Consider the following 25805-nt stretch of genomic DNA (forward strand, 5'->3'; position numbering starts at 1 on the left):
CTCGGACATGAAGACAAAGTTCTGCAAGATATGCGTCACTGACTCGAGTCATAGTACCAAGCTGACGTATTCTCTAAATGTCCAAGAAAAATAAATCCCTTTGGATCCATGCCACTTATGGATTCCAACCGTATATATTTGTTATGGAGCATAACATTATAGATCATAATATATGACGGAGCCTCATGTAGGATTTTGGCTTTCTCTGGAAATGTATCCATACCCGAGGGAGGAAAACGAGGATGATTTTGAGGTCAGAGAGCCTTGGTAATGTGGCAGGCGAGACCGTAGCCTAGCTCTCGTACTGACAAGGCGGAGACTCCGACAATGATGGCCTTCCTTGTCAGTGACTGCTGGAGCTCTCCGACCTTGCCTTTACTTTTTCTTGATTTTCTGAAATATTTCAACATTATTGCTTTATAAAATTATCACCAGTAGCAGTTGCGACACCTTCAAATACCAGTGCGTAAATGGATGGGGCATTATTGGACAAAGTTATTTAAAACACTTGAACACGAAGGTACGACCCCTGGGAACTATTGCGTGAATTTTTTTTTAACGACTCCTTAAGGTTTAGGCCAAAAGCCAAGGGTCATACCGTCGTGCTCGAAAGATTAAAATGTCTCATTCCGAGAACAGAATGGCTGAAGCTGTTATCAACCTCATGTTCAAGAGATGTATGGCTGTAGTTATTATATGTTTAAGAAAATAAACGTTTAGGTGTGGCGTTCATTGAGATGATGTATAAACAGAGAGTATTCTTCCCGTTCCTCATTCGATGTACGCTTCTTTTCAAGTGGCCTGGCGAGCAAAGACGATGAGATGGCAACCTAATTATCATAACAGTGATCGTTGCTTTCACAAGATAACTATTTACATTTACACATCAAGCACTCGAGCGTCAGCAGTCGCTCTGGTCTGGACTGGGTTTGACTCTCTCGCCCTTCGCAAGTGCCTGCTGCATCACAGAGAATATTGCTGTGTAATGTTGATAGATAGTCTTTCAGGAGTACATTACACCTACCGGTTTCTCTTCACTCATCACTTAGAATATCAATTGAGTGAATTGGCTAAAGCATGTGAGTAAACTGGAAATTACGTGAGTAAATTGGTCATTATATGAGTAAGTTGGGGTCTTTGGGAAGCGTATGATTATTGGCACTGACGCCTTGATGACTGGGTTCTCGCTTGGTTGAGTGTGGTGAGACACTGTCACAGAGTAGGAAGACGTATATGGGTGAGTAGGAAGACGCACGCAGTGACTAAACATTGCCTCATGGATGAGTGTAGGGAAGATACATTGATGGCTGGACAGTCATAGAGGTAGGTGTAAGAAGACACATGGATGACTGGACAATCATAGAGGTAGGTGTAAGAAGACACATGGATATCTAAAGTTACATGGATGATTATAGGAGGAGACACATAGATGAATGGAAACTGGCAAATAGATACGTGCACGTAAAGACATGAAGATGACTAGGTCACATGGATGAATGCGGAAAGAGACACATGAGTTGCCGGATGATTAGCTAAACGATTGCAGACAATGACACATGGGTGTCTTGGCACATCCATTACGGGTAGTGATACATGACTGACTGAATGTAGACACTGGCATATAAATAACTGTGAGCAGATGGCGTTGGAATGTGAGTGACATAGATGACTATGGGTAGTGACACACGGGTGACTTTGGGTGCTGATAATGTATGACTGTCAATAGTGATACGTGGATGACTGTGGGTGGTGATAATGGATGACAAGTGATACATGGATGATTGTGGCTGGTGATAATAGATGACAATCAGTAGATACATGGGTGGCTAATCACTGACACATGGATGACTTGGTGGACACTTAAATGTCTGTAGGTAATAACACATGGATGAACATGAGTAGGGATATTCAGCAATTAATTAATGTAAACGCATAATTTCAACAAATATTAAAGTTTGAAGCTTGAACTTTTCTCCTGAATATCATTGTTCTTAGCAGATGGCAAGATATTTGGCGAATATTAGCTTATGAAACTGGCTTGACATATGCAATGGTTGTCATACTTACGGTTGTCACTATATTCTTTGTGCTAAATGTCTACGCAGCCGTATACATGTTAAAGAACTACATCAACTGAATATCATTGTATTCACCATGTTGACATATCTAATGTGTCCAAATGACGGGCGAAAATGGCAGTATATTTCATAGATGTCATATCCTGTGATATATCTAGTCAATACATTTAGTGGACCCCATTTTTCTCAATGCATGACATCATATATTCGCTGAATATTAATATGTTTCAGGTCTACAGATGGTGATATATTTAGAGAGTGTCACCATATTTACCGGAGGATGACTGACTGTGAATGCACTCACCACATTCGGCACATGCAACATATTCAGCGAGTGACGACATATTCGGTGAGTATCATAATATACAGCCAGTTTTTTTCATATATATATATATATATATATATATATATATATATATATATATATATATATATATATATATATATATATATTCAGTGTGCAGTGTTGTATTGAGGATTCTAGGGCAGAAATTTTCTTTGCCTCCATATCCCCGTGAAATGGACGTGGGCATTTTCAGGGTCCCAAAAGTATCGGGTCCTTAGGATAATCTAAGTAAAGTCGAAGCTCCGTTTCAGGCCCTCTCAGGCTATCAGTCCCTTGGATGATATGAAAAGAAATCGGATTTTCTAATTTTCAGGGCCCAAAACTTTTGGACCCTGGCGTATTCCCACGCCCTTGATGCGCCGCTACCATTTACGTCATCAGCGTCCCTCAGTGTATTCATTTTATTCAACGTATTTGACAGCTGTAAACGTTTTCAGCAACTTTTGTCATATTTATTGTTTCTCATTGTGTTTCATCAAACGTAAATATATTCATGGAAGGTGCGATGTTCGACAAGTGTTAGGGAAACCAATGTGTCAGTGCATTTAGTTAACGAAAAGCGCAACCCGAGCGATAGCCACATGTGTATTAAAAGTGAAGTAGTTTTACCATTATCCTTAATCCCTGAAGATATTACTATTGTACAATGTTGACGGCCTTGAAATTAGACCATTGACAGCTCACGGGCCAAAATCCCAAACACAACCAACGAACCTTATTCTTAGCGTATCAATTCAGTCCATGATTGTGTATGTATATCTAGCTACCTCCACCTGTTCTGCTAAGGTAAGTGTAATATTTTTGAAGTCAGTGTATTAAGTACTGCGGTGCTAAGCGAGTTAGTATTATGAGTGAGTATCGGCACAATCACCATCAAGGCATAGCGCGAGTGTTAGCGTATTCGGAGTTATGCAAACTGACAAGCGTCAGTTAGTGTAACCGGAGGTGAGTCACGGTGTAAAGCGTAGGTTTACGGATTCTCGGAGTACCCCTGCGCCAAGGCTCGAGTCCTGGTTGCACTTCATACACCCCAAGGAGTTTGTCGATAAATTTGATACCTGTCTACGTGTTCCAGGATATCAGGGCATTTAGAACAATGAACCTGCTGTGCTCAGTTTAACATCATTTGTATGCTATGCAGATGTTGATATTTTGTAGTGATAATTACTGTCACATGCCCCGACCATTTCACTGAAATTTGCTGTATATATTTACAGTCTGTCTGATAAGTAAATCATTGTAAGCCTACTTCACTCTAAATCATTTTATTCATAAATAAACAAAATGCCTATGATTTTTTTTAACAGCAGTTAAATAAAAAGCAGTAAGAACAAGACATCTAGTATTACAATACCAAAGTCCATGGAACTTGCTGGTATACGCAACTTTCGTCTTTGACCCGCAGACCTAGTAAACAAACGTACGCACATGTTACCACCATCATATATTGAAGATTTTTTTCACTACAATTTGCGATTAGACGACTTTCCTGTGTGGGCGGAGCTTATTAACCCCTGACACGAACTAGTTTTCGCTAGACATGCCATAAAATAAAATTTTCCTCGGATGTTGCTTGTGACCCATAGAGGACTATGTAAACACTGATTATTAACAAGTCTATAAATGAAGGGAACTGTATTGCAACGGTTTTCCAGTAAAAATAACAAATGTAGATGGATCTCAATACTACCCTGGCGGAGTAATATCTTTGGAGGCGGAGCTTAAGTCTCGCGGTGACCACACTCAGTGTGAGTTGTGACTCCTTTCAGTGAGGTTATGTGTTAATCATAGGCATGACTTTGAAAAACTAACTCGGTGTATTGTGTTGTGGTGTTATATGGCCACGGGTCATTATCCAAATGTATGCTATCTAAAGAAATGTTACTTATCTACAAGATGCACGTGCACGCTGGAATACTCTTGTGTGTACTGTGTTTAATGACTTCCTCAGCTAATGGTGAGTAACAGCAACAAGTTGGTGTGAATTTATCTTAGTCATATGATAATCTTTGCCATATTTTGTAAGAGCCGAGAAAGTTTGAAGGTCACAGAGAAATGACTAACCAAGTGAGGTTGATTGGCAGGATGACAGTGAGCTGTAGGATGCTTGTCAGACCCATTTAAGGTTCCAGTCATTGCGGGTTTAATCGAGTTTGGATCAACTCCCCATTCGGCGTGTGCTTGGATGAGAGTATGATTTATCATAAAGTGATGCACAGTAAGTTACTGTTCTGGAATGCTGGCAATTTTTAGCTTTAAGGAAAATCTGATGGTATAACCCATCTCGTGAAGTGTGCTCTCTGTGTGCCATGATCAGTATACCTAGTTTTTTGATGAGCCGGGTCTCCCGAGCGTATCTCATGTGGATCTTATCATCCACGTGTAATTGCTTAAGCTGCCTTATCTACTTGAGTGTATCGTGGTCTACATATGAGATGCTGAGCTTCATATCCTGTTTTAGCTGTAGGATTTAGTAGTCTTAAGAAGTAAATGTAGGTTACTAAGTATATAGGTTTTTAGTTGTCATTTTTCTAAACTTTCTTAGCTTCGACTGTAGAAGGCAGATTGGATAGATATGTAAAGACATTCCCACAGCCTTCACGGAAGTCATGATGAATGGTGTGAAGAGTAGTTTCAGTGTCACATTTTGTGACTGAATGGTAGTTAATGAGCATGTGTGTTTGTAGGTCTCGTCCATCCTACTGTGTGTGCATGTATGTGTGTGTAGATCCTACGAGAGCGAGCGGCATTCCTTCAGGATCGCCTCGGGCTAGTCTCCGGTCTTTGTTGGGACCCTAGCGCGCCCTCGCTTACCCACGATTTTCTAATCCAGTTATATGGAGTTAAATGCTTCTTTCATGACTGCAACTGATGTTCGTGGGTTAGATGGGTTACTAAGCATGAATTATGGGTTAGAATAAGTAGTAAATATTTAAGAGGGCCTCTTACATGAGTTGTTTGAATTTTCCCGGGAGGCGATGCTCAGCCTGCCAGATGGTAGTGAACAGTACCAACCGTACCGATACAGAGTTTCCCATGGTTAGCTATTTTTTTTCCCATCTCGGTAATGCTCTTGTAATTTGCATGGGTATATCTGGTAAATGTGTTTGATATGGTGGTGAGGACTTTTTCATAAAAGGCTGTCACTCCTGTGTCCTATGGGTGAACGGAAATGAGGTGCGGGGTTGGTAGCCCTGCTCTCATCCATCCACCGAGGCAGCTGCTCTGTGAGTTGCTTAGGGTCGCTTTTATCCCATTGTGGGTCCGTAGATGGAGGTTAAATGTACATAGCTTTTATCTTTATACATTTAGTACAGCATGTGAGTTCAACAGGCGCTAAATTTAGCATGATCATGTTTCTGAAATATCCTCGCGTGTGATATTCTGGATCAGTCATTGACCAAACAAGGAATGCCTGCACGTCCATAGACACGCGTCTCGCGCGGCATTATTTGAATTTAAAAACACGGAGCACGTGTTTTATTTATGTCGTAGGTAACCTAAACTACTGTTGGTAATGACGAAGCAAGAGACATTTAAGCATTTTTCTCATTTTCTTTGATGTACAGAGGGGGTTACCAGGCACGATGTTTGTTGCTATGTCTACATGTCTGGGCCAGGTTTCCGCTTGGAAGAGGCCCATCTGTCGAACGAGTGGTCGGAAACTCGGCCACCTCACCCACCTCTAACGAACTTTTAACCGGAAGTAGGGGAAATCTCTAGGTACGGCGTTTGTCAGTAGTACATCAGGTGTACTTAATTTCGGCACAGGATACGTTTCCAGTCCACTATCAACTGTTTTTGCGAAATAGGAAGACAGACTGAGAATGTCATGTTTATTTTATTTTCTCTTTTTTAGCTAGCAGTATTGCATGTTTTACCTCATATAACTCTGCCAGACAGATATAGTTTTGGCCTTCATCTGTACTGTACTTCACAGTATATAGTGAGGAAGACCCCAGCAGACAGGACTATTTCTGGGGGAAAACGAATAACTTATTCCATGGGAGGTTACATGAACTAAGTAAGCAGTAGCCACGGATGATTTTGTCTTAACTGTTCAATAATGGTCATATATTTGGTTGATTTTTCAGTTTTTGAACTACTTGGTTTCATTGAATCTATGATTTAACTGGTTTCATTTGAATGTAGAAATCGGTACCGTACGTATACCTCTAGCGTAACCTTTCAGAAACCCAGTGTGGTGTGTGTGTGTCGGTGTGTGTAGTTACCAATTTGGAGAGGATAGGGAGTTCTAAACTCGTGGATAACCCTCCTTTCTGAGCTGTCAGTATCATGCAACATTTTAAACTGAGTGGTTAATGATTTGTGTGTACGGGAGGGTGTTTTACTCCTTTCTGGCTCTCCATCTTATCCTTCCTCTATATACTTTTGTATACGTTTTTGAAATATGTGTTTTTTGATCCCAGTTGCATGTCATGGGTGTATAGTAGTATATGTTTTATAGGTTTCCTTCATATAGTTTTTTGTTACTGTCAGCCTAACTCTATAACCCTCTTCGTCACATTCATGCTATCGCTGTTAATCTTTCCTGTAACTCACCTTAAACGTTGAATGAATAGTTTTCGTGTCTAATTTCCCAGATACATGCATAGGAATACTCTAACATGTTCACTTTTGTCTCCCAGGTTTCATCTGTATACATCAATAAATAATGGCACACCATCATAGTTATTTTATTAACCCTAGCCCCTCCCATATGGGACCTTCAAGACCTCAAAAAGGAGCAGGGAAATGATGGACTACCATAGAGCTTGTAGTTCCTCGACGAGACTGCATTTTTTTTTTTTTTTCATTGATGATAATAGAGCCTTGCTAGTGACTTTTCACTTTAAAGTGTTACCAATTACAGGAGATGGCCGGCAAAGAGATTTATATATACCGGTATCTGGTTTCCGATGTATTGAAGAAGTTGACGATGAACATTAATTTATTTCCGAGGAAACACATTGCATGAATCAGATTTGGATGTGCGCTTGCAAGCCGTTTAGAAATGTTTGGAAATTTCGAAATTCATTATAAGATGATTAAACACTGCAAAGTACGCTGCTATGAATATTAATTATCTTTAAACTGTATATTGTCTACGGAGTATTCTGTAGTTCCCCTTGTTAGTGCAGCATTATAGTTTTGCCCTGAAAAGATGAGGGCACAAGGTTGTAGCTATAAATTACCGGTACGGGTATGTAAATTAGAGGGAAGAATGTGAGGAATATAATTTCCTAAATATCTTAGTTGCCAGGTGGAGTTCAGAACCAGCTGTGTTTGCCAAAAGCATTCATAGTTTTCAAGAAATGTACGACAGTAAAATAAGACGGGATATAACTAGCATTGCATAATCCTGTAAGAATACAGTCAGACAAAAACTCATTGATTAGTTTAGCTTACCAACCATGATCTACGCATGGACCCACCCGGGTTCCTTATCCTGGACAAGGCAGTCGGCCCACAACCAACCCAGGTGTTCATCCTCCCCACGGAGATGATTGATTAATGAATACCACGCTTAGGCTAGTGTGTGTGTGTGTGTATGAATACGTATACACTCAAGAGTACAGACTTAGTATTAGAGACGGGACAGTATGTGGAAAGTCTCCCCGTCGCGTACCGCAATCACAAATAGTAATTACATTTAAAATTGCATCGATTATGTGAATAATATCTCTAGAAATGTTTCCTATCAAGTTTGTCTTTATATTTTCTTGGATCTCTTGATATTGATTAATATCATTCAAGAGCTGCTTGAATTGTTCTGTAATCATGATTTGATTTAATCCTTTCTAATGTCATAGATTTGTAATACCTGTTTATTTCTGAAAGTAATGTGCTCAGAAGAATCTCTTTGTTCAGACACATAAGTTTACCTCATTTGCAAGGGTATTAGGACGATGATCTTCTCACGGGGTTAGGTATCTGGGATGTGTTGGTCGGTCACATCCCAACCGCGGCCGCCACAGGGACGCCTCTTGTTACATTACAACAACCTCACCCTCTGTATAATCGCACACGGTTTATGTTATGCCAGGCAGTTCCTGGTAACCCATCCCAACCCAGGTAGAAATATCGATTTTGTGATTGTCGTAATTACCATTCTGTTAACGTTATCAGGGTTCCTTTTGTAGTCTTCATCCATTGACCAGTGAATCAATTTACATCGATTATTCAAAATGTGGCTGAGCCCAATGGTCGAGGAATTTACTGTGTTCACTTTTCTCGGATGCTCTCGGCATCTATTATGCAATTCGTAGCCACAGGTTTATATATCCTGCGGTGCTACCTAGGCCTGGTTCTGGCTTGGAGGCAGGGAAGGGTAAGGTGTTCGTCGGTGCAGCAGGAGACCGCAGTGGCCGCAAGGGTTACATTAGAGTCGTGAGAAGGTGGGTTTGTAGTATGGCCAGTAATGAGCTCCTAATAAGGAGGCGACGCTGTATTCAAAAGTGTGATCTGTATTTCCATGATGTACTCTTCGTAAGTGGGTACAATGATGTGGTGCTACTGGGTTTCAGCAGAACTTTATTATGTATGATATCGGTATATATATTAACATTGATTCTTGAATGTGTTTTCTGCTAAAAGAAAATCAAATGTGATTTAAGGGGTCAGACGTCGTGGCTCTAATGTACTGTATATCGATTCATCGAGTATAATAGCTAGTTATTCCTTTGGTTGTGTGAGGTGTTCACGTTCCCGCCATTTACTTCACTTTCATTGAACTTGCATTACCAACACCCTAATTTTCCTTTTGAGCAAGCTTAGTGTGTTTAACCTTCGTGCTATATGCCTTTTGGCTTTTACGACTTTGATTTAGCAGTGTTGACTGATGGGTGTTGTGCGTCTTGGCACCAGGGGAGAGCGACTTAAAATTGTGGAACGTGATTTTCGAGGGCAGTTTGGTAAGCGTGGAGGCTTGCTCGTGGTCTTACGCTATGCTTCTGGTCCCACCCATCTAGGCTACTGTCTTATGTCCTGGTTAAGAATCGTAACCATATGTAATTTTCTTCTTTTCATTGTACGTTTGCGATACCATCGGGAATGCTCTGATATTTGTATGTGGATAAGATAGTGAAGAGGAGTTATCATGGGCTGTCTGAGGACGTGGAGGAACCTGACACCTTCAGCAGCTGGGAGTGATCAGGTTAGGATCCAGAGGGCTCTTTCCATCTCAGGTTGCCCCAGCTATTGTGCGAGCCATTCTCATGATCTCGCGAGGAAGTGGCCAATTTCAGCGACAGAGAGGCACAGGGGGTTCTGGCGTTCGCTGTGGGAGCCGGGCACTGAGATTGATGCAGGTGGCCAGTATCTAGGCCGAGAGCGACTTCGTGCAGCCCCAGAGAGGTCTGCGATGCACCTCAGACTGATGACAACACCAGCTGTAGACATGAAGGGCAGAGGTATGCCTGGCAACAAAAACTGTCGTGGGAGCCTCCGTGTCAGGGATGATCTTGCGAGCAAGTCTTGGTGAACACTATCTGTATGATGTTTTGTGTGCTTGATAAGACGTATCTGAAGACGATTATTTTCCCTGATATCCAGGGAAGACAAAGAACTTCCCCGGAACTTATCTCGGTATCTTACGTTGATGTCTCTTGTGCTTGTTAGGTTGCAGTGGTACCAGTCACGTCAAGACCTCATGCCGATATTCTTACTCATCTAACTTTGGCTCCCACTGTTAATCATTGTCGTCGCAGGGTTGAAGGCCATTGTGTTTCTAGGGAGCATGTTGAGCGAAATATGTTCTGCGTCTTAAAGTTTCCAGAAGACAATTTAAGAAATGTCCATCTCTTGCTTTAAGAAAATATGCCTCCTATATCACAATTTCTCCAACAAGACTCACGTTGATTTGATTTCCCTGTAGTTCAATTCCCCCTGTAATAGAACTTTCCATTAATGTAGGTCTGCATGACAAGTTTACACCGTGGTATTCGGTCTCCACCGTTAGACCTTCCATGTTTTATTTTTTCCCATTGTGCTGTACTTTTTCAAATGATTACTCTTTAGTGCACACTGAATTTGCTGTCATAGTGTGCAGTGAAGGTCTTTACCAGCTTTGGATGAAACGAGAAAGTAATCAGACATTGTAAATTAATCCTTTACTTCACCTAATGCGTAACTATCTCTGGTGTAACCTTGTCTTAAACTTGAAAATGGGGGGGGGGGGGAAAATAGAGGGTGACCTCTTCTGAAATTTTTGACGACCGAACGCGATCCGCACATTGTATGGTAACGTGCACTCTGAGGCAACCGGATATAGGCTGTAGGTTTTATGGCTTTAGTTGTACCGGGATGCGGGATATACTTATTCGTATGTATATGCCACTAGCGTACCAAGGTGGGTTGGTAATCATTGGTTCGTGTGCAGATGTAATGAAGATGGTTTTACCAGAGATCGCGAGGGTTATGATATGCCTTTACGTTAGTGAAACATTTAACGTAAAACCCTGTAGGAGCTCTCTTATCTGCATTTGGTTTATACCATAATGACGAGTTATCAGATTTTATGAGAGACCGAGTTATTCATATATATATATATATATATATATATATATATATATATATATATATATATATATATATACACGTGTGTGTGTTTGTGTGAAATAATGTTGTCAGATATTTTGTAAGAGTATTTGATATTGTCAGCGAGTATACTCGGACGCCCTTTAAACCATGTGGGTTCCCAGCCGGCCTTCCCTCCGAGGACAATGCGACCGTTAAGAGGAAGACGCTGCGGCCCTTTAAAACTGGCCCTGCACGTGGTATGGCTCGCACGTCCCTCCCTGCACGTGTATGTGAAGTTGCCAGCTACCACCTGCTGGCTCATCCGGAAACGCACTACACTTTCATGCAGCTTATGTAGGCTATGATCATTATTCTTATTTAAAGATAGATCATTTCTTTTTCAGTTTGTGGCAGCGTGTTACATTAAAGATTAACATTGTACCCTATGTAACAATGGGACGAGAAGCTTGCGAGTTTGTAAGTTTAAGGACGCCCCGTCCACCCTGACGCCGTTTGGGACATGTGTTGCCCACTTGTTGATTCTGCCCACCGTTCATATAGGGGAAAGTACCCAAGCGTTCTTTGGTAAAAACGTCGCTATCATTCTTACTGTGGTGCGAAATGATGCCAGCTCCTTGATTCAGCTTGTTTAATGTTAAAGTCTGTATTGGAAATAAAGGTAAAAGACAATAGATTTCGCGACAACTCTTTGGGAGTACAATCTTGTTTTTGTACTGTTATCGTTTGCGTTGTTTCCGTAATTATTTTTTGGTTGTCAGAAGTTATTTTCATCTCTGTATCACAATTCTTCTGACTCGCGTTTAGTTAGACACGGTATGGTGATGGTGTATAGTAATTAGCGTTGCTGACCATGATTCACGCAAGGCCCGCTCGAGTTCGAATCCCGGGCGCACCAGTCGGCCTACACTCATTCCAACTGTTCCTACTCCTCTCAGGGCCGGTCGTTACATAATGGGTAGCTACCCAGCATAGGTTGGTGTGTGTGTGTGCATACACACACGAGTAAGAATACGGTTACAGATACAAGGTTAAGAAACAGCAACACGATTGTAAAACTCTCTCGGTAACATGAAAAGGGATTCCATAATTTCGCCATACTTTGCTTTTTGGTGGGGGGTGGGGTGTTGTCTTTCACCCCACTGTACCTATTCATTCCTGTAAGAAAATATATGCAGGTTACGGACTTACATTTTTTTATATGCATATAGTGACGTATTTGTCATTTTTATGTTCATTGAGTTGTTTTAGACCTTGTATCTAGTGATAAAGACCTGTGGATTTGTATTTTTTTGTATTATTTTTCTTTGTTCTACCACAGTTATCTCTCCAGCTCTATAAGAATAGTGTTGATCAGTAATGATAATGATTTATTGACCATTAAGGCAATATGCAGAGATTTAGGCACAGGTCGCATGGTACATCGCCCGGGTAATGGTAAACATGTATGAAAAGAGTGTGGCGGGTTGGTTACTCTTATCAGTATAGTATTAGCGTAGAAGTGTTATTTTTTTTGTGACTTAACCTTCCTTTTACGGCTTCATTTTTTTTTTTCTTCTTTTTACGAAACTAGACACGTCTTGCGTAGCAGCTTTTTTTTTTTTTTTAGTAGAATGCGGGAACAGTGTACACATATGGCGTTGAGTAAGTGGCTTCTGTTAGGGGCTTCAGTTGCCCGTGCCGTCTAGGCGAACAGAAGTAAGGAAAAAGATACCGTTAAGTGAAATGATGTTACACGTCACACCGTGATTCGTGAGCTTTCTGCTGTGGTATCACGTCATTAGCCATTTTGTTGTAAGTATGTGTTTGTGTGTCTTAAGATTAGACTACACGGCGAGTGAAGTGTCACCTTTGGCGAGGCTGTAGGCTCTCTTGACCCCCAGATCCCTCCAGGCGGCTATTCGGTCCCCCAAGCTTCTCAGCGTCACTCTGCGCGATCAACTTAGCTGCTGGGAACGCGTCAGCGCCCTCATCAACTCTTCCAGCACCCTTCTCTACATCCTCCGTTGTTGTTCTGTTGTTAAAGGATCCCCAGGTCCAAGACTGGCACGGAACCCTTGTTTGACTCTTAATCTTAGATCTGCATATTCTAAGTTCTGTAGACTCACGGCACATGAACTCAAGAACATCTAAAAAGAACTTTCATTCTTGCCACTCGACCGGACCGCTGCAGTATCACCATTGTAGCCGGTCAACAAAGACTGACAACCTCTGATGTCTGTATACATGTGTGTGATAGCTTGTCGACGTAGCCCCCAGAATCTTTATTGAGATTATTTTCTTTGCATTCGTATGATAAACCGTTTGATATTACTATCAGCAGTAGTAAAAGAAGGAACAGTAAAGAGTCCAAGAAAGGATGTTTCCTGAGACTTAATCATATGCTCCAGGCGCTACCATGCTGAGCCGGAAAAGGCGATCGGGTAATATATTATTATCATTTTTATGGCAAGCATTACATAATACCAGGACCTCCTATCCAACGCTGCGCTATACTCAGTAGCAGGGACAGGAGAGACCCCTTAAAAAGTTCTTTGACGAGACTGTGCTCTGTTTTGTCAACTGACGATGATTACCAACCACGCAGGATTGAAGTTGAGACTGCCATGTTCATAACAACACTAGGTTTTGTTGATGGTGGCGTGGTAGTCCAACTCCCCGGAGGCTGTTAAGGGTCTTTTTGAAGGCTGTCTGGTCTGTGTTTTGTGTCTCCTTTTTCGTTTTCTGAGTGTGAGAATGATTAAGAGAACAAGTTTGATACCATCTTCGACCGTGTGTGAAGGTGTGTTGGACGAGAAAGCCTCAGCTCATTGAACCAAGGAAAGTGAACCTGTTTCGAGAACAGAAAGACAGGTCATAATCCCCATAACGAAGCACGGGGAAAAAGAACAGAGAGCCATCATGAGTGAGGTAGGGAAACATCCAAAGTATTTCTGTCTGAAGCAAGATTCCAGTCGAGTTCCCTCACATAATCATCAGTCCTGTCAGAGGAAGAGAGGGCACCACACGGATGATGGTGGTGAGGGGGGAGTGAGCGAGGTACCAAGAAACACACTGGACCAGTGTTATGTTGAATCATAATGAGTAAGTAGATATGTTGAAGATAGGCGGGTACAAACCAGAACGACTTCCTCCTCAGCGGCAGGCAGTCCACCTCCCCCATGTAACACAGCTGATTTCGTCATCAAAAGACTCTGGTCTCTGAGGGGGTCATTAGATAGCAAGACAGTGCATTCTGCTTCAGGATCGAATTCGTGGAATCATCTGTGTACAGGAATTAAGGGGTAGTGAACCTTCTCTGGAAGGAAGGCCCTAACTCCGAATCAGTCCCATAAAGTTTGATTCTGATACGCATTGTTCTGGTATCTGAGACAGTCGATGATCCACAGTCAACCCGTCTGTCCATCCTCCAATTAGGTTTGGTCGATGAAATGGGTACATGGCTTCGGCAAATATATATTCATATGTAGTTGAAGGCCTTGATGAGGGCACTCAGTATTTACCCGTGCCGTCTCGGCTGACATAAAAAAAAAGTACTCCCCAAGAACATAGACATCATCAAGATGAACGATTTAGTGCTGAATCTTCATGTAAGTTGACCGACTTCATAAAAATCACACACACACACACACACACACACACACACACACACACACACACACACACACACACACACACACACCATACACACACACACACACACGTGGGTTGGAACCTCATGTCTTTATCAGTTTCTTCAATTCCTACGATGAAACTTTAGAGGCCCCCCTGGAGATCAGACGTCGCAGAACTCCCCAACAACCGTGACGTTCCTGTCACTGATTCTTTTTTCACGTTTTGTCGTACGAGCAGCGAATTTATCTTGCGCGCTCAACCCATCCTGTGGGCAGTGGCGCTGAGATGAGAGAGTGCATGAGTGTGGGCTTCTCTGAGCTCAAGCTGCGTAAAACGAAAGTAACAGGAAAAGTGGAAGGATGGATAATGAACCCAACAACCAGATTACTTTACATCATGTAAACCAGGAGATTGTCCACGCCGCCACGCTACAAGCTCTGTTCCCAAGGAACTGTACTTGTACCTCTTCTGTTCTTTGTTCCTACATGTGACGTATGATTTAGGCACGAACCACGCCATCTTTCGCGCTATGCAGAATCATGCCAGAATAGGTAGGGACACCGTGTTAATAGCAGGAAACGCTGACAAACCAACGGACGGACATTAGGCCCGTGGGACCATCGATTGATAACATGCTCTGTAGTGTACACTAGTCTTCGAAGGATTCGGACGGAAGGGTACACCACCACCACCTGGTGAAGCAATGTAAAAGACGTCAAGAGTATCTACGTCTAATGACCTCAGCCTCAGCCAGCATGTGAGGACAATAGGTGTCTCTTCCAAATCACGATGGCAGCTGGATATTACGGACCTTCGAGAGAAGTGAAATAAGAGCTATGATAACGCTCTTAAAAAAACACACACACGCACACATACTCCCTGCCGGGATGTTGTGTGTGTAAGCATTACCTTTCAGAGCGGGCGAAGTTGGAGGTAGAAAGTAGGTAAGGATGTCTGGAGGCCGTACTTTTTTTTTTCTTCTTTTTTTGAGGCGCGGGAGCTGTAGACAGGACACTTGGGAAAGCAAGGAGGACAGAGCTCCCAGTAAGTTCTCAGTAATCGTTCCTTGTTTGCGCAGAGGTTTGAATTATTACAGTCGAAATCGAAAGATGTAGTAAGATTAATCATTGTAAACATCTGGGGCCCAAAACTGTTTATGACAGCACTCCCAACCATTCATTGGATTTATTTTGAAAGAAGAAGATCTGGACAAGCACTTTAAAAAAAAGTTTGCGAGTCTAGCCAGGATGTGGTAGTGACGTAAGCCTGTAGCCACGGCCTCTGACAGCCTTTGAGCAAGGGAGCGACGCGGTCGACTGGTCGGAGGTCAAGCGGTGGAGCTGGAAGAACCTCCCAGACATGCTTAAGGTAAGGTAAGGCAAGGGTGCGAAGGTCAATATTAGGTCGGGTTAAAGCGCGCAAGTGTGAGAGCGATTGTCTTGTAGTGAGTAGGAGTTGTTTCTCAAGGGTGGATGACAAGAGCGTGTTGTGTGTGTGTGTGTGTGTACTATGAGTCCGATGGTTGGGTGTGAGGCGGATATGAGGGAGGGATTGAGTGCGCCGAATGTTTAGAGGTAGGTTGTGGACGAGCATGAGGTGTGAGTGTTGTAGTTACGGATGTGTGGGGAGGTTTGAAGGCCGGATGTTGGAGCAATTGCAGGGTGTCTGTGTCATGGGGTTGACTGTGGGAAACGTAGGCGAAGTATGCGTATAGGGGTGAGGGTGATGGCCGGATGTAGGGGAATGTTAGGTGTGAGGTGAGTTTTTGAGGCACTTGTGAGGGTAAATGTGTGTGTGGCCAGGTCCCGTCACTGCTGCTGGAAAGGGTGGGCTATAGGGCACTGTTGAGTGGTGGTAGGGGTGAGTGTGGTGGGGCGGAGGTAAAGGGAGGGAGAGCGCGCGTGAAGGGTGAGTGTGGGTATGATGGTGAGGCGGGTGGGTGTGTGGGCGGGGGGGGAGATGTAGGGGGATGCGGAGGCGGGGGAAGAGGGGGAGGGGAGGAGTACTCGTGGCTGGTCCCACTATCTGAACTGTGAACTGACTGGGAAGAGCGTTGGCAGGTCTGCGGGATTAGGAAGGTTGGAGGTGGGCGGCTGGCGATTGGCTGGAGGAGTGTGTCCCGGGCGGGGAGTGGTTGGTTGAGGCGGCGGGACGCAACAAGTGCCATCTGGGATATATCAAGTGTGCCACATGTGCCGCAGGAGGAGGCCAGCCACCCGACACCCACCACTTAACAGCTGACTCCCAGTCATTCATCTTTGCCTTACTCTCCTCCTGGCAAGTAGAGCCAGTATCTATTGTCCTGTGGATTCCCCTGATATCATACCTGTAGGATGCTCCCTTGAGAGCCTAAAACGTGGACGTCGTGGGAAGGTGAATGGATGGCGATGGTGAGGGGTGATCGTACAGTATAACGAGGTGGGCCGCCCGCTCAGGCCCACAACCACCTTGTCCTTGGAGGCCGGGACATAACCCACGCGCGACCCTCCGCTCTCCCACCCCCCCAATCCTTCCCTCCCTCCGCGTGGGCACCGCCAGAAGATGGGCATAAGCTGGAAGGGAAGAATGAGAGACGTGGGTTACGCCAGGGGTAAGGATTGTCGATCGTGGGCACATTGAGGCGTCTTGCGTGCAGAGGTTGGGAAAGTGTTTAAGTGGAGGCGTATGCCATTTATGAAGATCATTGATGGTATGGAGGATTTAGTTACCTCGCTAGAAACATGTGGATTCTCATTGATATCTATGATCCGTGGTATGAATGGGAGAGTGGGAGGGAATCTGGTAGTTATAGCAGTAGGTTGTGTTCGCATTGTACTGCTTCTCTGTCCATTCATACATTTGTGTTTACTAAACCAGCTTTTAATGTGCGTGTTTGTGCATTGTGACCATCGCGCCCTGTCTACTCTCATTCGACTCAGTTTTTAAGCCTGGTCATACACGTTGGAGTTTGTGTCATACTTGTGGAGCACGAGAGATTCGCAGACAGTCTTCAGGACTTAACTCGTATATTACAATGTACTGTCCTCGTATACGGGTACTGGCCCATTCAGTACTGTGATTGTGTGTGTGCTGACCACGTAGGACCCCCAACCCAACCTTTTAACTTATATATCACAACTTTCTGTATATGTGGGCACTGACTTTAACAATAGCAAAATTCTCGAGAGCATGGAGTCCCTCATTTCATCTTGAGGATCTAACTTACATTATTCATTTGTATGGGGATAGAGGAGAACGAATACTACCCAATCATCTGCTGCGTGTTTTAAGAAGACGACTAAGAGGGTGAAGGAATGGGGGAGCTGGAAATCTTATTTCGTTCGTATTAATTACCAAAAGAAGGAACAGAGTAGGCAGAGTAGGGAGCGAGATAAGGAATTACTGTGTTCTGGACGCTACCTAGTTCATGCGGAAGACAGAATATATATATGAGACCCTAACATCCTTTATTGTGTATTCGGCTACAGTTGCATGTCCCCTTACACTCAGGTTTGTGGAGGCTGTTAACGTGTTGCCACCGCCGTGGCATGTGGCCTGGTAGATAAAGTGATCAACAAGACAAACTGCCAGTCTGATTGATGATTGTCAGTTCACCGAGTCAGGAGACCCGGGCGGAACAGTTCACGTAACATAGACCTCCGGTTGAACATTATCATTACACAACCTCAGTACCACATGGCTCTCTCTCTCTCTCTCTCTCTCTCTCTCTCTCTCTCTCTCTCTCTCTCTCTCTCTCTCTCTCTCTCTCTTTGTAGGTTCAAGGCTACATTCCGCGCAAGAGCAGGGAAGGGATGGGCATCCTTTGGAACGAGGCTGTACCCCTTTTAAGACAGCCACGCCGAAGGTGAATCCTTTGCTTGCTTGCAGGTGGAGACCAGTAAACACTCTGATGGCTCAGTCCATTCGTTAATTATAAGGATAAACTTGGGGGTTTGAGTAGGAAATTACGTGAAGGCTTTCTTTAAAGACGACAAAAAAAAAAAAAAAATGCTGGACTGTCAAAGAGAAAGTATGGGTTTGTGTGCATTGATGGTTGCGTTTACGTGTGCTTGTCATTAGTGCACGTGTGGGAGAGCAGGTCTTATGGGTAGTGTGGCTCATGAGGGAGGCAGGTCGTCAATGCAGGGCATCACGAGGCGCTGCAGGCCCACGCCGGGGGACACAGGTCGGGGCCGCCCGCCTCACGCTGCACCGCACACGCAAATATACACAGCGTCTGCTCGGCTATCTCTACCTGTCTGTCTGTCCGCCTGATTTGGCCTCTTTTTTTTTCTATCTGGGTAGGATACACTGGCTGTCTACCTGGGAATCCGTCAAGACGATGATGTGCGCAGACCGTAGGTCTCCCGCCGTCAGCGCTGATGTATTTTCAGTTCTGTATTCGGAACCGAGGAGAGTTTTATGATGTCTCATATTCTAATGTGTCTGACTCGTGTAACGTTTTTATTAACATGATGTCTTCAGAGATACGCCTCCTCTGCTGGTAATATATACATGTAACGTCTTTGCAAATGTCAGGAGGGCAAGCTGCCACATGAGCTATTTAAAGACTTAGATACTCATGGTCGTTAAGGGCGTAGGATACACCACATAGCTACCATTGTCGATGGTGGCTAGTAACAGCAGCAGCCATGTTGACGGGATCAGACTTCAGGCGTCACATTTTTTTTTCCGACCTGGAGCCTGAAATGTCGACTGGAAATGTTCGAGCGAGCTGCGTCGTGGTTTGACGGCATCTACAGCTTCTCGATGTCCACTTCCTGTTAATTCGCCAAGGAATGTCGTGTCTGACGTTCACAATAGGTACTGCATATGATAGATTACTAAAGTGGACGAGGGAAATAGCTTTGAAAGAGGAAGTTTGTCGTGCAAAACCCAGACATGAACTTAGCACGGAGAAGAACGTTAGAAATAACTGTTGTTTTCTGTTACGCAAGATTGTGTAGGCTGGAGGTGTAAGCGAGCGATTTTGCCAAGTTTCACAATGCGACGAGATGTGTTTGCAATGAATATCTTAAATTTGAAAATGGGAAATTGAAAACCTAAGTCTATGTGTGTTTCGAGAGGGGACGGGATATAACAAAAATGGGGGAAAACACGGAAAGGCAAGGTTGTGCAGTGTACACGGGGAAAGTAATCCCCCGTTAGAGCGATAGAGTTCAAAGACTACGAAAATAATGCTGGTGAAAAAAAGTTGAGGTACTGTAAACTTGGCGAGAGCAAATACGACTGTTGATCGTTACGTCCGGGGCCCAGAATATGTTAAACGTCCCGCTTCCCAGTATGAAAAACAGGAAAAGAAGAAAAAAAATCTGGCAACTCATATGATAACATCTACAAGGTAGGGCAGATCAGCCAGGCTTTTACAATAGGCTCCTAGGCCTAAAGGGCCGTGGACTCAAATAGCCCTGGCTGATCAGAGGAGAGTGAAAGGCTTGTCCCAGTCCCCGAACCGTGGGACAAGGCGACGAGACGAACGTTCATCCGCTGTGGACTGCAGGTTGGCGTGAGGTGGATTGAATGTGCTCCGTTCTTCATAAAGACAGATCAGTTAATGCAGCGATTTTTTTTTTTTTCTGTTTTGGAAACGCGCTGCTCATGAGAGAGAGAGAGAGAGAGAGAGAGAGAGAGAGAGAGAGAGAGAGAGAGAGAGAGAGAGAGAGAGAGAGAGGTTCTGAGGACTTACTAGTATTTACAAGATCTTGCCATAAGCCAGGTCAAGCGCGTCGCGCTCGCTAAGGAAGGTAATAAGAGTCACGTAGAACACGTTGAGTACGCGTTGTTAAATGTTATATAAGACAGCGATTATATTTTTGCGGTCAGAAAACAGCTGCCCACTTATAAATGAGGCAGAAAGAAACGACAGCTGCCAGGGCCATAGAAGAGACACGTGACAGCCGCTGAAGTGCGCAGCTGTCATTAACCCTTCTGGCACACAGGCACCGGGTAGAACGGGTAACATACCTACCTACCTGTTCGGTGGCTGCCTGCCTCCTGCTGAGAGAGAGAGAGAGAGAGAGAGAGAGAGAGAGAGAGAGAGAGAGAGTGGGGAGCATTGCCATTTTGCACAATTTGTCCACAGTATAAGAGCTGAGTGTTCATAATGAGGACGTAATCACCCCATGGTGGGGCCGGGTCTGAACACTTGACCTTACCACCTGTGTTCACCGTGCTTAATGCTGTCTGAAGAATTTGTAGAGGCGAAATTAGTACGGTAATGTCATAGTAGCAAGATACCTGGTTCATGTTCAGTTACGGGTTAGCCCATGATGGAGAGGGTCACCACGAGAAAGTGCGCGGTTAATGTTATAAGGTCTCAGAGGGATGGTAGGGAGGTCAACCTGGGATCCGATCCGGGGGCTTCGTCTGCCGGTGCGGTGTGCAATACGACCTGATCCTAGAGTCTGGTTTAGCCCACCGCAACCCCTTTCCGTGCCGGGGTGTGGGAAGCTGCCTTCTGCCGGAGGCGGGGATCGCTGCCTCCGGATGTTTGTACCAGGTTCACTACCAGCTTATAATTTGCTCTTACAATGACCTTTCCCGCCTGTGCGAGGTAGCGTCAGGATCAGGCGAACAACGGCTTCGTTTGAACTCGGAACAGTTCCGGAATCAGTGTCACACAGCGGCCAAAGACTTGATGGATACTTGCAGATGTGGCCGTTCGTTCGTCGGTTCCTGGCGTTTTTTCCTCGCGCAGACGGGGAGGCCTTGGAGACCTTTTTTATTCTTATTATTACGGTGCGAGAATTTCCGGAGTCTTATAAAGAACCTGTCACGTCTCGCGGGAATTATAATGTTTGATTACTTGCTGAAAGCTTTTTATGTTACTCATCTGGTAACATAAAAGGACTGCGGGAATTTTGGCCCGAGGTGAGCTGACCCTCCACCACCCTTGCTTCACCTTCCGCCTCCCAGGTTTCTTATCCTGTGGCCCACCAGGCCTTTGCGTGGTAAGGGGGGAGGGTTCAATGTTTGTTCCATCCCAGCAGGTGACCTAGGCCGAATTGGACTCGGGTGTCACGGTCTCCTTCCTGGTGCAGTGGTGGACATGAATTATAAGTGTCCTTGGGCCATGTAGGACACAGGTGCCATGGTCTCAGTGTCCTGGAACCGTTTTAGACACAAGTGTCAGTTTAGCTACCTGGTTATCCACCTGACTGTGTAACGCAATAAACACACTGTTTTGGTAAACAATTGGAAGGTGGTACGTGGGGAAAATATCGAGGTATTCAGTAGGTCCTTTTTATATTCTTCATCTCATTTTAATGGTTAAGTAAACAAACTCATGGTGGAATATTTTTTGTAGTATGTGTAGTAATTCCAAGACTTATGATACTGTACGAACGAGCCGCCTCTTGCAGGAGCCGGTGGGATAATATAGTGCCTTTCAGGTGGCGTGGTAAAGTGGAGAGGGGGAAGGCTGGCCGCCCGGCCGGCCGATCTTGGTTTCTTCTGCTGGTTGGTGGTGAGGCCTCAGCGGCCAGCCACTCACGAGGGAGGAAGCGGATCTAAAGGATACTAGGTGGGGTCCCGGATGTTCGGCTGACCTCTGACCCTCTCGTCAGTTCGAGTTTTCCGACGTTAAATTGTGCTCTTTCCTGATTATCGAGTATCACACCCGCAAAGAGTCGGACGCTTTGTGTGTGTGTGTGTGTGTGTCGTGGTAATGTTGAGTTCCAATGTGCGACGTAATTGGTGCCGTTGTCTGTTGCAACCTGTGGTGGCGCGGGTGAGGGTTGCAACCCGATGATACAAGTGAAGATCCCTGGCGGCGCCTGGGGCCCAGCGGCCACACAGAGCGGGGATGTGGGGGTGAGGCAGCAGCGGCAGGTCAGCTTGGGTTGGGTCCCTCTGAACACGACGGTACGACCGACACCCCCAGGTCATGGGTTGCTCCGTCCCTACCCAAGGGTCGTACCTTCGTGCCTGCAGGGTTCAGACTCGTGGTGGATGAGACTGTGATTGATATACCACGGCAGGGGCTGCCGGCTCTGACAGCCGGACAAGCAAGCCTTGGTGCAGTTACCATGCGACGAGTGTGACATACCTTCGCCACACTCCTGCCATCCGCGGGTCTGTGTAATATTTGCCACCTCCGCGTCTCAGTCACAAAATTGTGTTTATTGTATCAGTAAGTTCACAGACAGCCTCGAAAGGACCCAATGGTCTATTATATCTTTAGATTCCTTTGTACTCGTTGTGTTCTTTTTGGTTAACTGTAACTTTAGGTTGGTCTTTGTAAGCTGTGGGGCGTGTTGATGTTCGCTATTCAATAACTTTTTTCCTCTTTTTTTGTACGTAGTAACTAAACAGATTCTGTTGTCTGATGATGGGTCAGAACTGCTGTGGTTTTTGTTAGAACACGATGGCTTTTTTATACACACACACACACACACACACACATATATATATATATATATATATATATATATATATATATATATCCTTCGTGGAAATTGGAAATAATGTAAAATCATTGACCTTTAGAGTTTCCGCTCATAATGTTAAGTTGTATTACTGATGAATCTAAGTCATAACTATTTTTTTTTTTTTTTTACAGAAAACTGACCTTGCTTTATGATTATGTAGCTGTACTGGGCATTATAAGAGGAAGGAAAGATTGGAAGCATCCTATGTGATGATGTTATTGCCAGAGAGGCAATATTTACCAGCCGTGCGAGTTGGTCTCGCCATGATTTTCAAAACACTCGTTTATTATTTTGAAATGCGTGCGCATCTCTAGTAACTGTTGGACGCTGGTGATGCTCTTTATTCCTCTGATGTTGCAGTCATCACTAGAGTCTCTCAGAATATAATCAGTCATAAAAATGCAGTTTCTTTAAGTACTTATCTTTTTATTAGAATTGTGACTATACTGGTCTCCATTTTATAAGAATCTGATACCTTGTACTTATCTTTTTATTAAAATTGTGACTATACTGGTCTCCATTTTATAAGAATCTGATACTTTGTTGGTTTTCCCCATTTTCCTTATACCTATTACATGTGCTTAATATTATCTGATTCTCGCCATTGCCGTGCCGGTTCGGGTGAAAGTTTCATATAAAGAAACTACGAGGGGTTGTCTGGTCAGAGGGAGACCTTAACCCCGTGAGCACGACGGTGCGACCCTTGGGTATGATGGCGTGAACTGTGACCGGACCTTTTAAGCGTCAGGTCAGGGGGGTCATCCCCGTCACACCCAAGGATGCTGTATCACCCTGCTCGTGGTGGGGGGGGGGGGGGGTTGTTAAACGTTTAACCATCCATGAGTTCGCAGTTTCTTGCCCACCGGTGTGGCGGACGGGTGATCGGCCAACCAATGCTTATCTGACACGGTTACATGTAGAGATGTATGATTGCCACCAGATGTTACTTTTAAACGTATAGATTGGATGATTGGGTTATGGTTTGTGTATTTCTGTACGTAAAGGTGTATGCATGATGTTATTTAAAGAGATGTAACCTTCCAGCCTCCACTGACTTTCGAGCCTATCGTTGTGTACCATCGTTACGACGCGGGCTAGTTCGCTAATGCTTGTAGGGGTAGTTGTACCGAACCTGTCAGTGTGTGGCATTCTACAAGGTAGTGTTATGTGTTACAGGGTTCGCCCGGTATCGCAACGACATCACCAATAAACAGAACATCTGACAGATTGTATGTACATGTGATGTTGGGGAAGTGGATGCTGTTCTTAATGTTTTCTCGGAAGTAAGTCTTCGGAGGTCTTCTGTCCCCACGCTCTTCAGAGACGCGGTGGTGCGGGGCGGAGTGGAAAGTGGTGGAAGGGATGGCGGGACGGAACAGTGAGAATTAATGGAAGGGATGGCCGGAACGGGGCATTGGGAAGTGGTGGAAGGGATGGCGGGAGGAGGCTTTGGGAAGTGGTAACAGGATTACCTGGCGCTGGCTTCGGAGGCATTCTACTTCCATAGCTCGAGCTGAGTCCAAGCTGCTGAGTTGGGTCGATGGTCGACCAAGCTGTAGGCAGCCTCAGCCCCGAGGCTCGCGCGACCACAACAGCCAAGCTGTTCTGGAGCGCTTTGTGCATACTTATCCAGGGCCTTCATAAGTGCGTGTACCGTGCATCCCATAGTGTTTCTCATGGTTCCAGGCAAAGTGTTGACTGGTCTTAGAACTCCGGATGTTCAAGGTATTTTCTCTTGTGCATATCGCACCTTCTGGTTTTAGGGGAAGTATCTTACAGTCTTCCATGCCTGTGGTGCCAATAGGGAATCATATTTTAAGGTCGATTGTGGACCATGCCTTCTAGGATTCTACAAGAGTAATTCGAGTCTTTCCAAGTAGTTCAGTTCCTTTATCGTGTCAGTCAGGAGGAGAAGCATCTTTCCATATTTTCTCACTCGTCTTTTTCACCCGCCTTGACAGGTAATAATGCTTTGAAGAGGGTCTTCATTTTGATTTTTCCTCCCCTGCCTCGAAAGTCTGCAACATCCAACCCACTGTATTTTTTTTTTTGGGGGGGGGGGGAATCTTTGCAAAGGATGATATGAAGCAGTTGCGCTGGTAGAATCCTTTTCATTTCCTTTAGTATATTTTCCAATGGCGTATGTTGCGATCGTCTTGTGCTATATGCCTCATATGGGGTATAGGGATTGGCGGGAGGGTAGAGAGTGGTAACTGGAGTGTAGTGGATGGCGGGAGAGACGGCTGGGCGGGGCGGGGCGGGGCGGGGCGGGGCGGGGTGGTACGAAATGGTTGCTGCTGTGGGGGTGTCGCGAGGGTGGGGATTGGCAGCAAAAGAAAGAGTGGCGGGGCGGGGCGAAGTGGTAGCGAAGTAGAGGGATGGTGGGGCGGGGCGGAGCGGTGGGAAGTGGTAGCAGGGGGGAGGAGGAGAGTGCCGGTGTGGGTAAGGTAATTGGAGGTATTGCCTGCCTGTGTAACCTGGGGCCACTAGAACTAGTTAGGTCGGGTCATTATGCAGCAGAGTGGTGGCACAGGTTGTACCGGGAGGTCCGCCGGGCACCAGCTCCGTCCCGGATACCACCCCAGTACCTCCTTACCTACACAGGTCATACCGGGAGATCCATTAGACACCGGCCTCATCCCCTCATACCACCGTGGTACCTCCTCCTTACACACACACGCAGTCACAGATCCTACCTTGTGATCGGTCGGGCGCCAGCTCCTTCCAGGCCGTCACCCCGGTACCTCCTTACCCACATTGGTCGTACCGGGAGGTACTCCGGTGCTTACTAACCCTCCT

At 44.9% G+C, this 25805-nt stretch overlaps 1 protein-coding gene across 1 annotated transcript in view; it reads left to right on the forward strand.

Moving 5' to 3' along the window:
• The first annotated feature begins 4174 nt into the window (after window positions 1–4174).
• Window positions 4175–25805, forward strand: part of N (neurogenic locus Notch protein) — a 152447-nt gene continuing 130816 nt past the window's right edge. Inside the window, exon 1 of the mRNA XM_071687298.1 lies at window positions 4175–4381. Within this exon, the coding sequence (XP_071543399.1) occupies window positions 4288–4381 (94 nt within the window). The 5' untranslated portion in view covers window positions 4175–4287. The remainder of the gene's footprint in view (window positions 4382–25805) is intronic.

The sequence above is a fragment of the Panulirus ornatus genome, chromosome 43, assembly GCF_036320965.1.
Source record: "Panulirus ornatus isolate Po-2019 chromosome 43, ASM3632096v1, whole genome shotgun sequence".
In the NCBI taxonomy this organism is placed as follows: domain Eukaryota; kingdom Metazoa; phylum Arthropoda; class Malacostraca; order Decapoda; family Palinuridae; genus Panulirus; species Panulirus ornatus.